At 32.6% G+C, this 17,325-nt stretch overlaps 1 protein-coding gene across 2 annotated transcripts; it reads right to left on the bottom strand.

Annotated features, from left to right (window-relative positions):
* Nucleotides 1-319: 319 nt before the first annotated feature.
* On the bottom strand, nt 320-17,118 carry POU1F1 (POU class 1 homeobox 1). 2 transcript variants are annotated; one of them, XM_003318202.6, is made up of 6 exons: nt 16,845-17,118; nt 13,864-14,013; nt 4,842-5,066; nt 2,621-2,785; nt 1,825-1,885; nt 320-670 (listed from the first exon to the last, which is right to left on the bottom strand). In XM_003318202.6, exons 1-6 carry the CDS (start codon nt 16,984-16,986, stop codon nt 460-462), a joined length of 954 nt encoding a protein of 317 aa, XP_003318250.2. In that variant the 5' UTR covers nt 16,987-17,118; the 3' UTR covers nt 320-459. The 2 variants fall into 2 exon arrangements, with proteins under 2 accessions (XP_003318250.2, XP_526244.3); XM_526244.8 differs by having other exon boundaries at nt 13,864-13,935; nt 16,845-17,117.
* Between the last annotated feature and the right edge of the window lie 207 nt (nt 17,119-17,325).

Below are 17,325 nucleotides of genomic sequence, written 5' to 3' on the forward strand. Positions count from 1 at the left end.
TTAGTTCAGACAAACTAGTAGAGTTGGTAGAAAGCAGAACATTGGTTAATTTTTGAATTGGATATTTCTGGTGATGTGCTTTACATATGTGTCATTACTGACTTACATGTTAAAAAGCTAATAAACATGTTTGGAAAAGTAACTTATAAACCCATACTCATATGTCTGCGTGTGTGTGAGAAAGAGAGCGGGAGAGACAGAGAGATCATTTTATTACTGTTAATATATTTGGCTTAAAATGGATAATGTGGCTTCTGAGAATAATTATTTTAAGTAAATAACATCAATATAATTTAAATTGTTGGTTTCTTTTTTTAAAAAAAAAAGTGGAAAAGTAAAGCTTCTGTAAAAGCTATTGATATAAAATGATTTTAATTCAACCAAGTAATTTCTGTTTTTGTTGAGGAAGAGAAAGGAATGAAACAGGGGAAAAAAAGGCTATTATACAATAGAAAAATCTTATCTGCACTCAAGATGTTCCTTAGAAATAGAAAATAAACTCTGATTCAGACTTGTTTTCACCCGTTTTTCTCTCTGCCTCCGGTTGCAAAACCAAACTCTTACTACTTCTTTCTCCAGATTCAGTTCTTCAGCCATCCTCATGATCTCTTGAGAAGAAGGTTTATTCTGTTCTCCAAAGTGTCTCTCCAGAGCATCTTTAGCAGCAATACTGGGGTGGGGTGGACATAGGGGGTGAAATTATGTTGTTTTTAGTGAAGTTTTTGGCAGATCAAAATTAAGGTAGGTTGAATTTCCTCAATATTAACATGAAAAGGAAACTTAAAAACTCTGAACACACTTGCAGGACACTTTAACAAGGACAAATGTATAATGTGTTAAATATGTAGATGTTTTGTCTTATGAAAGGTAGAGTTACACGAGAGTCACGGAAAGCATTAAGTAGGGGACCCAGGCTTTCTATGTTTTTCCCACTTTGTGCCACCAGAGGGCACTGAGTTCTTGAGAAGAAAACGAACATTTTCCTAGACATTTCTAAATATCTCCCCAAAATCATTTAGGGCTGTTTACGATAAAGGAAATCTCTAGTAAACAACTGACCAACCAAAACAAAACTTTCTTTTAGTATTTCCTAAGCATGTCTCACAGAAACTACAAAAAGATCAATGAACAATCTTTCTGGGTTGAAATGCAAGAGGTCATGTTGAACTTTAAGAGACCGAAACACTGATTACTACTGTCACATTTTTAAATACTATAGACACCATGGATACTACATTGTCAGAGCAATAAGTTATAGCTAAAAGAGGAGAAGATATGGCCAGTCTCTTAGAAATGACTGTTTTCTTTCTGTTTGTATTCAAAATTTTGGAGCAAAAGTGTTCTTGAATCAAACAATACATAATTTTCCATCAAATGTTGAAAATTATTAGCTCTCCATTTCTCAAAATTAAGTTATTACATTATTATTATTTTTATTTATTTATTTATTTGTTTGTTTATTTATTTATTTATTTATTTTGAGACGGTGTCTCGCTCTGTCGCCCAAGCTGGAGTGCAGTGGCGCAAGCTCGGATCACTGCAACCTCCGCCTCCCGGGTTCAAGCCATTCTCCTGCCTCAGTCTCCTGAGTAGCTGGGATTATAGGCACCCACCACCATGCCCGGCTAAATTTTGTATTTTTAGTAGAAACAGAGTTTCAGCATGTTGGCTAGACTGGTCTCGAGCTCCTGACCTCAGGCCCGCCTTGGCCTCCGAATTCACCTTACATTTATATGTTATGTTACACCTGCATTACACTCAAATGCTCATTCCATTTATAAAATACCAGTTTTGTCCTCTAGTAACTTTTAATATAAAGAATACCTTATAGTTGTTCTTCGTTTTCTTTTCCTTTCATTTGCTCCCACTTTTTCATTGTACAAAGCTATAATGTGGAAAAGAGAGATAATTACAAACACAAAGTAGACTTTTTATAAAAAACGATCTGATTTGGATTTCAAATTTTCTTCATAAAACAATGCAAAATAAAAATGCTAGACATTTTTGTCTTAAATTTTTGCAGTCTTTTTCTATTACAGACCTTAGAGAAAAATCTCAATGCAGAAATAAATATTAACCTTGCAAAGACACTTTCTACAAATAATATCCTCACTTTACTTTTGTTGGAATGCTTGCTGTAAATACTCTCAAACCTCACTCTATCAAGCCCTGACATTTGTATGAGTAGATAATTTTATCTCATTAAGTTGCATATCTAGCAATTGCTTATATTATTTACTTGGAAGACTGGTGTGTGCAAATGTTTTGTGTACACTAATATTAGGATACAAATGTGATTCATATATAATTTCTCTAGTATAAAAGAGAGGAAAAAAATGGATGTGTAAAAAAATAAGTATTTTACCCCTTCATGCTGATGCCAACAAGCTTTCCTTATATAGGTTATTCTATCCTCAATAAATTTATTTCCACACTTATATTGCCCTTCCTTTTTTGTTGTTTGTTTTAGTGTGATATAACAAAATGTTTATTTTTCATCTCAAAGAGAAAAGGCGGAAAAAAACCCCTCAAACCTCCTGCTTTAGCATTAATCCTACCTATTGAAGCCATTATTTTTAGGTTAAAACACAGCACAGCCTTCAGAGACACAATTTAGTACCTCCTACTTGCTCAGCTTCCTCCAGCCATTTGGATAATATTGCTTTCAGTTTGCATGCATTTTTAAAGCTGAGCTGCAGATTTTCAAATCGGCAGATTGTTGTTTGACTGAATTCAGAGCCATGCACAGCTGCCAGGGCCTCCCCAACATTTGTCTGGGTGTATCCTGTGAAGGGACAATAAAGACCATCAGCTCCAACTTTCCAGGAAATGTTAATTTTGGTTCATTGTCACACAAATCTGTGTATCTTTGTCAACTATTACACACTGTTTTTTAACTATATACTCTTGGCAAATCAGAATTATTTAGTAAGATTCATTATACTTTGAAGTACTTGTCCAATACTTCAAAACATATTTCTTCTAGTTAATAAATTACTTTTATCTAGTCACTGAAAGAATTCAGATAGAAACATCTGCCATTCATAATATTTAACCAGTGTTTAGGTGTGTCCTAAACACTTTATAAGGCACTTGAAAATTATGGCTTTTTTTATCATTATTGTTAGGTATCAAATAATATATGCTCAAAAAATTTTAATATATTAACTATAATGCATAAAATATACGGTTATATATCATAAAATTTTTATTTCAACTCTAAAAGATTCAATGATATTGTTGAAGGGTACTAAATAAAACTAAGAATTATGCCACTTTCCCTAAAACCATATTTATTAAGAGGCTATGATTACACATTTCATGTATACCTCTGAGCCCATTTTATAGTTTTTGATAATGCCTCTGTCTTCAGACTAATGATCCTTATTGTTTGTCGCAAACATTTTTAGAGTACAGCTGAAATAACATATAATTTGAAACATTCACAGTAATATAAATAGAAAACTGAAAATGAATTTCACAAAGATTCCTACTACTGTGCTTATCACATGTAATAGCTACATATTATTTCAGGACCTAAGGCTACATACCTATATGTATAAAATGGTTGCATATGATGCCCATCAATAAATATTCTTATTACATTATCTATGGTTCATTCTGCAAGTGCAGAGGTTTGAACTATTATTTCAATCCATTAAAAAATATACACAATTTTATGCAATTTAACCAAAGTCAATTGTTATAGTTGTTTATTTTAAAAACACTTCAGTAGAAAATGAGCAAAGGCTCTGAACAGATAGTTCACAGAAAAAGAAATATGAATGATTGTCAAGCATATTAAATAATATACTTTACAATCATAATAAAAGAAATTTTAAATGAAATAACAGTGAGATGTCACTTTGACCTGTCTGATTTGCAAAGATCTAAAAGATTAACAGCATATTTTTTCTTTCAACCACCATTTATTTATTTTGTGTTCTAGTTATACTCTTCTAGATGCTGGAGATATCATTAAGGAGAAAATAAAAAGAAATAGATTTTAAAAACTCATGCTGTTTTGGAGTTTATATAGCCTGAGGATGGTGAAAAAGATTCTCATGGTAGTAGTAAAATTTGGTACAACTTCTCTAGAGACTAGTTTGACAACATCTATCAAATTTACCAGTACACATACTTTTGATCAAGCAATTGTGCTTCTAACATTTTTCCTGCGCATATATTTATATGAGTGCAAAATAACATTTATAGGGTTAATCATCGTGGTATTGTTTTTATCAGCCAAAGATCAGAAACCACCTAAATTTCATCAGTAGAGGACTGGTCAAATAAATTGCAGTATATTCATAAAGTGGAACTTGACAGCCCCACAAAGGAAAAGGAGCTCTAGAAAAATTACTACTGAAAACTTCAAATAATACATATGTTTGGCACAATACATATATTTCCATATATATTTACTTATATATCCATGAGATATCATTGGAAAGATACACAAGGAACTAACAACAATGATATACAGAAAAAGCAAGCAGAAGGGATACATGTCACTTATACTCTTTTGTACTTTTGAATCATATAAATGTGTGGCCTATTCAAAAGTTCAAATAAAATATAAATAAAAATGGGCACTTCAAAACTAATGTTGAGGTAAGGTTTGAAAGAGTATTATTAATTTAAAAATTATGTATTTAGGCTCTTAAGAAATTATAAGGAAACAAATGTTTTTGGAGGATTTCCATAACGACTAACTACGTCCACAGTAGAGATGAAGAATGAGAATCATCTTGTACTTTTTAGCAATATATAAGAGATTTAACAGCAATAAAGATTTGCAAACCAAGTTCTTTTTCCTGTTGCCTTTAACAAGCACATACCTAACTTAATTCTTCTCACTTTAAATTCATTGGCAAACTTTTCAAGTTCTCTGATTTCTGGAGAATCCATGTCTATTGGCTCTTCCACCAATTTACTTTTCCGCCTGAGTTCCTGCTTGAAATCAGCAGCTGTGGGGTCCTCTGCCAGGAGAGGCTGGTGTATAGGAGGAAATCCATGACTCAAGGTGTGGTCAGGAAATTTATAAAGACAAGGGGTTAAACTACCTGTGAGTAAACAAAGAAATAAAATGAAAAAGACCATTTGTCATTCTCCTTATTTCTATATAAGAAAGGGTTTTGCCTGACTTAGCCCATTATTCTGCTCTAGCCTGTCTCAGTACTTACAAGGTTACCTTACATTCAGTCTTCCGAAGAAGGAGTCAAAGTAGTTTAGTAGAATTGAGATTATTTGTCTTCTACCTTCTCCAGAGCAGCAAAACCAAAGATAGGGTTAAAGGAAAGAAGCAGGGGACTGCGAATAACTAAAATAGAAACAAACAACTTCTCTCAGAAGTGTACATATTCTATCATGTTTTTCTCTTAAATGACACCTATTCCTGGGAATCTGAGGTTGAACTCTAACCAGAGTCTATGCATTGAACTCTGTTTTCTTAATTCATTGAATAAATAATGGGTGATGTTTGTTGTGATCATGGCACTAAATGCTTCGGCTAAGTGCTATGCTGAGAAGTTTTCTTGTGATTGGGAAATTGATTTCACAATATAAAAACGCCCCACTATTTAATCAGTAAAAACTTGATTTTATTAAGAAATAATCACATCTTTTTTAATTAAATGAAGGTAGGCAGAAAGAGAATGATGAGAATATAAAGTGTATTAATATGGCTAAATAGGCTTGAGGAGTGATTAAATATTAACAAAAGGTAACCTTAAAAGTTCTATTAAAAAGTCACTAACAAGATTTCTTGAAAAATATACAATATAATAGAATAATTTCTTGATTATTATTTAAGGAAAAGCAAATATAAGAAGCAAGAAAGTTTGCAAATTTATATATGATAAGTGATTACCGATAAATGGTAAAGCATTGACTCTACTGAGTGGATATGTTAAATCACAAAAAATGTAAAAAGGTCTGAAATTATTACACAATTGCTTCCAGATTTCCTTTTTCATTGGAAGAGTCTATCTCAGTTGGGAAGTATAGGTGAGAGGACGGTATATAAGCCAAATTCCAACACATTTTGTTTCCTGTTTTCTTTATCAATACATTACAATTTTTATCGACAAAGATTCTACTTCAATTTATATTAAATGACATGTCTAGTATGCCTTCCATATCCATGGGTTCTGCATTCATGGATTGATGCAACCGTGAATTAAATACACTTAAAAAATAAAGTAAAAAATAACAACACAAGAATAAAAATGATACAAATAAAAAACCCAATACAGTATAACAATTATTTACGTAGCATTTACATTGATTTAGATATTATAAGTAATCTGGAGATGATTTAAGGTAGAAGATGTGCCTAGGTTATATGCAAATACTACACCATTTTATACCAGGAACTTGAGCATCCAAAGATTTTGGTATCCTTGGGGGTCCTGGAACCAATGTGCCACATAGAAGGATGATTGTATAAGCAAGACATTTTTATATAAAAATATTGAGTAATTAATCATTTTCTTATAAATATAAATATTTTAAAATAAATTACTATGGAATACATGCAATAATTATTCTTAGAAACTTACTGGAAAAAAATGCATCAAGAGTTCATGCTACCTATAATTTCTCCACACATACATTCTCAAATCAAAGACATGAGTAATAATATATTTTCCAGAATACATAAATCTTACATTAATATATCAATATATAATGAGCAAAGAATACTGTAACTCAGCAAATTGTTGGTTTATATTTTTTATATAAAAATATGTAATTATAAATATGTAGTTATTTATTTAATTTAATGTATTATTTATATACAATTTATATTTTATATAAATTTAATTTAATGTATTAAATTTATATAAATTTAATTTAATGTATTATTTATATAAAAATATGTAATTATAAATATATAATTATAAATGTGTAATTATAAATATGTAATTATATCTAATAGGGTACATTATTTTTTCTAAAACAAAGTAAACATACAAATGAGAGATTAAACAAATTAGCATAACATAAATGTATCTGCTCTAAAGCTGGGAAAAAGATGTGAAAGAAATTATTTTTGTCTTTAAAAAATTCCTGCTACTTTTACAAACCAAAATTATCCAGGTTTACTTTTGTAAAAGTCAGTTAACCATCCATTTTATGCTTTATTGTGTGGCATCTTGATCAGACCAGAGAACATTTTTAAAAGCAATTTTACCAACTTTTCTTTTATTATATAGCTTTTCTTGAAAACGTTTATTGCCGTGGGGTTTATTTTTAGCTTTTTATTAATTTTAATTTTCTGCTAAATTAAAAGAAGGACTAATAGATGTAAAAGAAAACTGATGACATTTATGTTAGCATTTATTTAATCTCATATTTATCTGGACTTGTTTTGTGCTTATGCTTTCAGAATTGATTCTCACATATATTTATAAAACCTTCACTTCTTTGATTATTTAGGTCCATCAGGTATCACTTAATACATTTAACGATAAAATACCCTGAGAAAGAGTACAAAGAAAAGCCAGGCTACTGTTAGATTTTGTACATTTAACATATTTTAAGACACTTTAGATAACTCATTTAACCTATGTCAAATTATGTTTATTTTATATAAAAAATTTGTGTGTTTTTTACTTACGCATACTAAAAGGTCTAAATTTGTTATCAATTATTATTATTATTTTGAATTTCTCATGCTGATCATAATCATGTACTGCTACAAATCTATGCAACACTTTGTGTCGTGTTAATTTCACATTCGTCATCATCTTTATCCTTATACAAAAAATGAGTCAGGAAAGATATATATTTTTCCCCATAATTTACAATGGAGGAAATTAAAGTAGAAAGAAAGTAAATAACTTGCCTCCAGTGCCCAACGAATTAACTTTGCAGTTTAAACCAGAACTAAAGTCTAATAAGCATTGCAGTAAGCCACATCAAAATCATTGCCTGGTTCATTCTCCAGGCAGTCTATACTCAGGTAAACTAAATAACTTCTCTTTAAAAGGTTTTCTCTGCATTTAAACACCTTTGGCTATATTAAAGAAACACTGTTCCACAAAAATATTACAATAAAATATATATAAAGTGTGTCATCTCTGTTTCCGTAAAATTATTTGTTTGTTTGCTTATTTATTCTTTATTTTTAGAGATGGGGTCTCACTCTGTCTCCTAGACTGGAGTGCAGTGGTAAAATCTTAGCTCACTGCAATCTCAAATTTCTGGCCTCAAGCCATCCTCCCACCTCAGCATCCTAAGTAGAATCTACAGGCATGCACCGCCATGCTCATCTACTTTTTTAAATTTTTTGCACAGACGAGATCTCACTATGTTGCCCAGGCTGGTCTCAAAACTCCTGGCTTCAAGCAATCCTCCAGCCACAGCTTCCTATAGTGCTAGAATTATAGGTATAAGCCACAGAACCCAGCCACAAAAATTGAAAGGTAGTTTATATATTATAAGTACTCTGGGAAAGTGGACACGCAGAAAACAAATTTGAATGGAATCCATGAAAAGTACACAGAAAATACCATGCTCCAAGGTTTGGCATCCAGAACAAGAAGGAAAATGTGATGTGTGATACATTTTTTTATTTTTTTCCCTTTCCTTTTTTTTTTTTTTTTTTTTTTGAGACAGCGTCTCGCTCTTGTTCCCTAGGCTGGAGTGCAGTGGCGCCATCTCTGCTCACTGAAACCTATGACTCCTGGCTTCAAGCAATTCTCCCGCCTCAGCCTCCCTAGTAGCTGGGACTACAGGCGCCTGCCACCACACCCGGCTAATTTTTATATTTTTTAATTTATTTTTTATTTATAATTTTTTATTTAGAGACAGGGTTTCACCACATTGGCCAGGCTATTCTCGGACTCCTGACCTCAGGTGATCTGCCTGCCTCGGCCTCCTAAAGTGCTGGGATTACAGTTGTGAGCCACTGCACCTGGCTTACTTTCATTTTTCATTATATGAAAGTATCTTCAATTATCTGCAAGGTCACAGATTTCCTGGAACTAACTTCACACAGAATTTCATCACAACAATTTAAAAGAACAGCCAAACGAATCTCCGTTTCTAGCATCTGAGCCTGCATTTGGGGGAGTGTGGAGAGTGATTGGGATGATATGTATAGCAATATGTTTTTCAAATCTTTTTAAAACCCAGATTACTGCAAAAAGTAGGAATAAGACAAAAGATGTTGTGAGTCATGTGCGACAGAGGTCTCATCAACATTTTCTGAAACATGGATAAAGAAAAATTATCTTGAGGCCTGGACAGCACACACACACATAGCTCAGAAGTGTTTGCACACTGTAGTTCCAAATACATTTTCACATTGAAGATTAATTCACCAGAGCCTTTCTAAATTGCTATGTATGCATTTCTGTGTGACAGAGGAGAGAGAAGAACAGAGGTAAATCTTTTAAAGCAGGCAATGGGGGTCAGAGATAGGGCTGCCTTACTAGGCGCTGACTCAATGTACCATAGCATGGGGCAAATTGATCTTTGCAGCATGTGGTTAGCTGACAACATCATCTCACGTTACTGGCTTGATGCCTTAAAAAAACAAACAGGGGAAGCAGAGGGACATAGTAAAATATGCCACCCTGCTGTGCTTGTAACATGCACAGGAACATGTATCTGAATATTTCCATATATTCCCCTCTGTTGCTTAGGCATAAAAATTCAAAGGAAATTATAAACTTCCACTGTGATCTTTTCACTTTTGTGCATTGGTAAATCCTATCCGTGTACAACTGGGGCCTATTGCCTGTGTTTGTAAATTAAGTTTAATTTGAAATGCCTATTTCTTTACACACAGCCTGTGACTGCTTTCCTACTACAATGACAGGTTGAATAGTTGCAACAAAAACTAGAAAGGTTGAGATATTTACTGTCTGGTTCTTTACAGAAAGGGGTTGCCAACCCCTAGTCTGGAAGTGAAAATACATCATGTTACTGCTACCAAAAGACCTTTCACGATGCGGAAGCAAAAGATCTTCAGAATTACTTGTTTCCTTAGAGTTGTTACAACCAGAACAATTTAAGGCCAGATAAAACAAAGAACTAAACAAAAGAAGTAAATTAAGAAAAAAAAATTTCAAATTTCAAAAAATGAAAAGATGGGTTCCAAAATAGACTATTTCTCCCTGTCAGTTGCCAGGCTGATTTCCGTTTTCTTCTGTATTAGCCCAGGCAGCAAGAATATTTTCAGCCATAACAATCTTTTCTTTTAATATCCACTTCTCATCAAAAAGAATTGGATGCTCATCATCTTGTTTAAGTCCCAAGAGTTTGGGACTTAAACAAGTTTGTTTGTTTTGTTTTGTTTTCCCCTTGAAATTAACTTTTAAAGCAAGGACTTTCACACTACTTCTTGGTTTGGCCACTACATCATGTAAAGATGGTGGGTTTAACATTTATTACAGTGAGGTTGATTTGCTGTTTCCACAGGACAGCAGAAAGGGTGAACCCCCATTGAGCTTGTTTCCTGAATTGTACTCTGCTTCAGATACTGGAGAACAGAAACAATCTCAGAAACCAAAGAGTCAGAGTTTTGAGACCTTTTTTTTTGATACTTTGTTTTGTTTTGTGTTTATCTAGGAGAGACTTTGAACAGCATCTGTAATTCTCGGTTTTCTATTATTTGTACTGTAAGGTGTTGATTTGAATTTTCTAAGTTCTCAGGAGTGAAAGGACAGAAGGAATTTAGTTGCAAGAGTACCTGAAGAGAAGGTCAAAAGAGAAATCATTTTGAGCTGACACAAATTTGCTACTACTCAACCCCAGTAGAGTTGTAGTACCCACCACAACTTAGATATGAAGAGATTGGAACTCAGAGGTGTTAATCACTTGAACAATGTTAGTAATTAGTTAATGGCATGGATAATTCATTACTCCCAATTAGTCATTCTCTTTATTTTGCCTGCACCTGGACTATTAGGTACAGTGGATTCATCTGATCATTAAAATTCTACCTACCAACCTGACAAAATATTAGTTATAGCTCTTCTTTTCCTGTGAGTTATTAATTTAATGAAATGCTCAAACTAAATGTAAGCATCAGAGTATGAGTAATGAAATAACCATATGAAAATAAAGTAATTTCGCATATTTTAGAAATATAGTTCTTTCTGTAGCTTCACTTTTATATAGAGTATGTGACACCGTGTCGTTGTTGTTGTTAAGACACTTCTGTGGATTGTGTGCAAGTGGCTGATTTGATTAATGCCTTAAGACTTCTCAGAAAATTCAAATGACATAATCAGGTTTCTATTGTGTACTTTATACATTTGTCTCTTATTTACCTTTTCTCTCTTATTTCTGAAGTGCTGTATTTTGTAACTCAATTCATGCAGCTTTACTGGGGATAAAGTCAGGAGAGTTCAGATTCTCTAAGATCTAATCTCTCATGAAGCAAATGCTAATACTGAATTATGTCCCACTATAGACATTCTGACATTTAAAGCATATCACATTTTAACAAAATTTTTGAGAGGGATTTAACAATCCCTCTCAAAAATATTCAAATATCTTTGAGCTTGTGATGGTGAGTTTTTCTTTCAGTCACAGAATATATTTAATCTTAAGACCACAGTGATAGCTCCAAACCTTGGTGTAAGTCTTCTGCTCTTGATGTCACTAAGCCAGGGTTTTGAATCATTTTGAAAGGCTCTTCCAGGGGTCTTTACATTTTAATTGAAATGAGGAAGAGGTTCGTGGAAGAGGGTTTGCTGAGTTCATGCTGGAGGAAACTTGTATCAGAAAGACATGAGCTGCCAACACTCTCAATGTGAACATTGGCATATTGGCTCCAGTCCTGGAAGCAGTAAGGGTGTTAGAATTCTGAGGCCAGCTGCAAACTCCCGAGGCCAGTGGTGGCCCTCTCTGATTTGGCAGGGTGGGAGTTGGTAGCAAAAATTATCTGAAGGTATTTGGGCCAGAGATTATTGGCCCCTGCTCTGTGACTGGTTTTAATCTTGGTGCCAACCTCAATCAACTGGCAGGGACTGCCTCTGTGCTGGGTTAAGAGAGAAACTAACAATGTACCTTGGTTCCTGGGAGTTCCTGTAAATGGACTGTAAGGTCTTTCCTCCAGGAAACAGTGGCATGTGTTTGTCATTTCCTGTCTCATAATCAAAATGTTGTAAAGGCCACAGAAAGCAATCCACCCGCACATCCAGTAGCTAAACACATTTATTTTACTATTTTATAATGACAGTAGTTCATCATTGAGGAGGGCTATTCTCATTAACCATGAATACTAATTAAGCACGTTGATCATAAATAATCAATTTTCAGAGAGGAAGAAAAAATATGGCTTTAATTCTTAATTTTTAAAAAAATACATCAGGATTTACAGGTCATTGTTAAGAACACCAGTCTTCATTTAACCGTAAATGTTAGGATACTGGTTTATTCAGAATGTTGCTTGATAGAATGTAGGAGAAGCTCATATTTTTCTGGATTATTATTTTAAAGTTTTAATGTTCTATTTAGTCTTACATGGACAAATTTTGAGATATCAAAGGTTAAACAATTTAATTAAAATTAAACTATTTGCTCCATTTTACTTGAAAATTGTAGGAATAAATCAATATTTGTTTGGGTTTTTTTTTTTTTTTTTACTGCTTATCTGGATCATAACAAAACACAAGTCAGTTAGAAAAGATTTCCCTAATAAGTGATTCCTTTATCCACAGTTTCTCTCTCAGTATCACACACATACACACACACCATGCACACGCACACACACATTTACTCACACAGTTTGTTTGTCATCAATAAGAATTATTTTCCTGCTGTAGTAATAAAGATAAAATATCAAAGAATTTATTTTATTTTATTTTATTATTATTATACTTTAAGTTTTAGGGTACATGTGTACAATGTGCAGGTTAGTTACATATGTATACATGTGCCATGCTGGTGCGCTGCACCCATTAACTCGTCATTTAGCGTTAGGTATATCTCCTAAAGCTATCTTAAAAATAAACCAACAAATGAAAATCCTGCGCATAATAAAACTGTGTACTTTTTAAAAACAATTAAAATCTTATGTGGCCATGCCATGAAATTAAACAAGAATTTTTGATGAATAGATCTCATAAGCCAGATCTACCCATTCCTCAAAAACTGTGCTTCAATGCCTTTATAGAAGGATCAATAAACAGGTAGCCATAATTGATACAGTCATACTTCACTTACCTATAGGAGAAAAGTAAGTAACTTCAATGATTTCAATCTCACTTAAGACTCACTCAGAAGCAATTCAGAAAGGGCTGCTAAAGCCTGAAACAGCTATCACTAAAGCCCCTACCAATCACTCTTAGCTTCAATCAATGTCTTATTTATGTTTATGGACCAAAGGTCCAGAAGAAATATAATGATGAGGGGGGGTGTTCTGTAAACCTGTGCTGTCTGATATGGGAGTCGCTAGCCACATGTGGTTATAGAGCACTTGAAATGTAGCAAGTGCAACTGAGAAACTGAATTTGAAATCTTGTTTTATTTTACCTAGTTTACATTTAAATTTAAATAGCCACATGTGTCTAGTAGCTACTATATTTTTAGTGAAGGTAAGCCTACCAATAGCATCATGTTACAACTAACAGTTTGACAATAGTGAATTTCAATAAAAACCATACAAAGCAAACTCAAGAAGCACAGCAGTTCAGAGATATGTAAGTAGGGAAATTAGGTATAACCCCTATGGTCTCTGTGGGTGTCACAGAGCAGGAAACAAGAAGTGGTGATTTTTAACAGTAATTTTCAAAGTTAAGAAATCAAATTTCATGTCACACTCTGATCACAATTCTTTCAGGCCCAGAAAATCCATCTAAGTGTCCCCAAATTCAATAACTTGTAAAAGACAACTTTTCTTACCTGCCATCACTCCATAGGTTGATGGCTGGTTTCCATAATGACAGGAAGGAACAGAATAATGAAGTCCTGTTGCTGTGTTTCCCAACGTTGTCACCGAGAAATGTGTGCACAAACATTTAGGAGTTTGGATCAAAGACAAAATAGATGGGACTGGTAAGAAAATGTATAAGGATTCAAGACACATTCGTTTTATTTCAAAAATGCACATTTATGTGGTTCTTAAAGTTACATGCCAATATGTTTTTCTCATTTTGGGTAAGTTCTCTGACGAGTAGGTTAAAACTAGGGGGGATCAAAGTTTGTCTCATGTAACGAGATAATAAATCATCAAAACGGACTTCATTAATTATCCTGTGCTCTGTGCTATGGCTACGAGTGCCCCGTGAAAGGGTGACTGACCAATTTAGAACTTGGCCCTTTGGGAGTTGCAGAATGCTTGTTGGTTCTGTTCAATGCAGACATTGCAACTTGCCGACTAGAAGAATAGTCCTTTAAAATTCTTGTGTTGCATGGTATTATAAAGCAGTCTGTATGAATGAATACAGAAATTCACTCTTGAACAGCGTATTTTTGCTTATTTGTCTAACAAATTTGTTTCATCAAAGTGGAAATGGCAGAGCAAGTAGCCTTTTATGAGATACAATCATAAAAATCTCACTGCATTCAGAGTGCTATTAAAAACCTGTAACAATATATGATCTATTTATTTTGATGTTGAAACCATGAGGTTGTTAGTTGTCTGCATATACACAATTGATACAACCATTCTAATGATAAAGCTGGTCAAAAAATGAGTTCATTCATTGAGTGACTTAATATCCATAAAGCCATAAAGCCGTACATAAACATAACCGTTCATAAATGGTTATATGCTTCAGGAAATCAATGTGTATTTTGGAAGTAAATTGGAATTATTAGACTTTTATCAAGTTTTAAACACAAATCATCAAGTTGATAGGGAGCACAAAATATTGACAATAAAACCAATATTTCCTTATATATTTTATTTTCTCAATTTTTTCCTTCATATTCTGAATATATTGGTTAATTTTCATAAATTAATTTTCTTGAATAAATGAGATATTATAAAGTATGGTTAGAATCCTTTGAGAATACCAATATACAAACTAGTGATTAAAGACATGCCTTTCTTCATAAAGTAAAATAAATTATTTTAAAATGGAGAAAAATCTTTAATTTTTAAAAATCTGTATACATTTTTATTTTATAATTAATAGGTCAAAAGAACTAAAGTCATTTTGCAATATAATGATTACATATAATGCATTACTGTGCATTCCAAAATTAAGCAAATTATCATTAAACACATTTAATACTCAAGTGTTCCCATTAAAGTCAGTGTTTCTATAATAGTTCCTTAGACAATTAGATGTATATGATTCAAATTTCATTAAAAAATTATAAATCAATGCTATTATCATTTAAAACATTTGTAGGTCACTTTTATTAATTATAATTCTTTTTTAATTTTAAGGCTTAAAAAATTTTTGCTTTTCAGATTTTAGGAAGTTAAATACAGGATAGGCTAATTTACTAAATAAATTGTTACTTATTTTAAAGTAAATAAATGGCATTTTGAGCATAAAATTAGATTTTACTAGATTATTACCTCGATTCTGAATTGTATTTTCATGCTGGCCAAATTATCTTCAAACACAGAAATAGTGTATTATTCTCATTATTCTCAATCTATAGGATGACCTACTATTTAAAATATGTGATTAGCTATGTGGTAATTGCTTAGATTTATTTATAGCATATATTTTTGATAAAAACTATTGTGTCTTCCAAAAATTATGTTGGAGGATACTTCCTGTATTACCCTTTAAATTAAATTACAGAAATCTTTGGAGGATTCCTGAAATTTAATTTAAAAGGTAATATTGAAAAATCTCTACATTAAATGATTTTACCAAAGTCTAAATATCTGATCTCTAGATTCTTTAAAATCCACCAGAAGATTGGTGCCAAACTTACGCATGTATTTAGAAAATGCTTAATAATAATAAAAGATAGAGCTTAAATCCTTCAAATCAGAATAATGTATCAACTCAAACTTTGATTTCTAAATGTATATAATTTCATTCCTAAATATGAGAAAAATTGCATTTAAAACAAGTGGAAAGTGAATATTATATTGCTATTCAATGGAAGAAATTTACCCAATTCAAGTCTTTGTCCATTTGTAAATCAACTCTAAAACACTTTGTTACTGCATAAAGAATGAACACACTGGCAAAACATATGTATTTGGCTGATTGTGTTGAGCCTGTGAATTCTTAAGTTTAATTTTTGTTCTAAAAAGTTATGTGAGATAAATGTTAAAACTTAGAAGTGAAGTAAGTCTCTTCAGAATGCAATTTTGAGAAAATTTACCTTAGTTAATGGGCTTTAAATGCCATGTTATTTCTTGCTATAATTTCTGTATCTTATGCTAAAATATGTTAATTAAAACTCTATTTTATTCTATGAAATCCATTGTTGTTGATATTCAGATTGTTCTGTTGTGTTTAATATAAGGTTTATAGCTGTTTTTAGATAGTAGTAAATGTAATTTAACAACCGAATAAACCTTTAAGATAAAGAAGTAGCACCTTTTAAATATTATGTTATTTTATAATATTCATTTCATTTGCTCCTTATTCTATAAATATTTCCATTAAAAAGGTTTTTAGATTTAAAATGTCCAAGTTCATTCTTTTCTTATGTAGAAAACAGATTTTCTTCCTTACAACAAAGCCAACAGTGATTTTAAATTACTACACTTACTAATATTTCTTTAAAAAAATTATTTGGCATGTTGGCTTTTTAGATATGCTTAATGCTTACTTCACTTAAGACAAATTAAATTGGAGGGGTAAAATGAAAGATGCAAAGAGATTATTAACTATCAAGATTCAAAGCATTCATTCTGAAATATTTAGGCCTGGTCATATGTAAACTGTCATAGGAGTCAGTACCTGTAGACATCACATTGGTGGCATGGTTGGAGACTGGTAGACACTCGGCAGCACTGTGATGCATTATCAGAGGCAGAGTTGCAGAGGCGTCAGAATTCAGAGGTATAAAGGTATCAGCCGAAGTAAAAGCTTGGCAACTCATTCCCACAAGAGAGTAGAAAAATAAGGAGAACCGCTGCTCCCCAAATCAGAGTTTTATTATATTACTGTCTCAAAGGGCCGATTCAATTCTCACTACCTGCATATATACATCAGGAAGGCTCTGAGGCACCAGGAGGGTGCGCGCTAGTATTTATATTGCAAGGAAATCCCTTTATACATGTTAATAGTCTTTTCCCAGGAGTATTGCTTTATCAATCTGAACCGTCTTCCTTTTTCACCCCAAACATAATCCATGGCAGAGAAGGAAGCTGATTCTGGGGTATAGATGGAGGGGAAGGGAGAAATCTGAAACCTTATTTGACAACTTCAGTAGTTCAGA

Source organism: Pan troglodytes, chromosome 2, assembly GCF_028858775.2.
Source record: "Pan troglodytes isolate AG18354 chromosome 2, NHGRI_mPanTro3-v2.0_pri, whole genome shotgun sequence".
Lineage (NCBI taxonomy): Eukaryota > Metazoa > Chordata > Mammalia > Primates > Hominidae > Pan > Pan troglodytes.

Coding starts and splice junctions, on each gene's coding strand:
- POU1F1 (XM_003318202.6), bottom strand. CDS start 16,986: ATGAGTTGCCAAGCTTTTACTTCGGCTGATACCTTTATACCTCTGAAT. Junction 5,067..13,863: donor AACCTATGGAGTGATGGCAG/GTAAGAAAAGTT, acceptor GTTTACTCACAG/GTAGTTTAACCCCTTGTCTT. Junction 1,886..2,620: donor GGAAGCTGAGCAAGTAGGAG/GTACTAAATTGT, acceptor TCCACATTATAG/CTTTGTACAATGAAAAAGTG.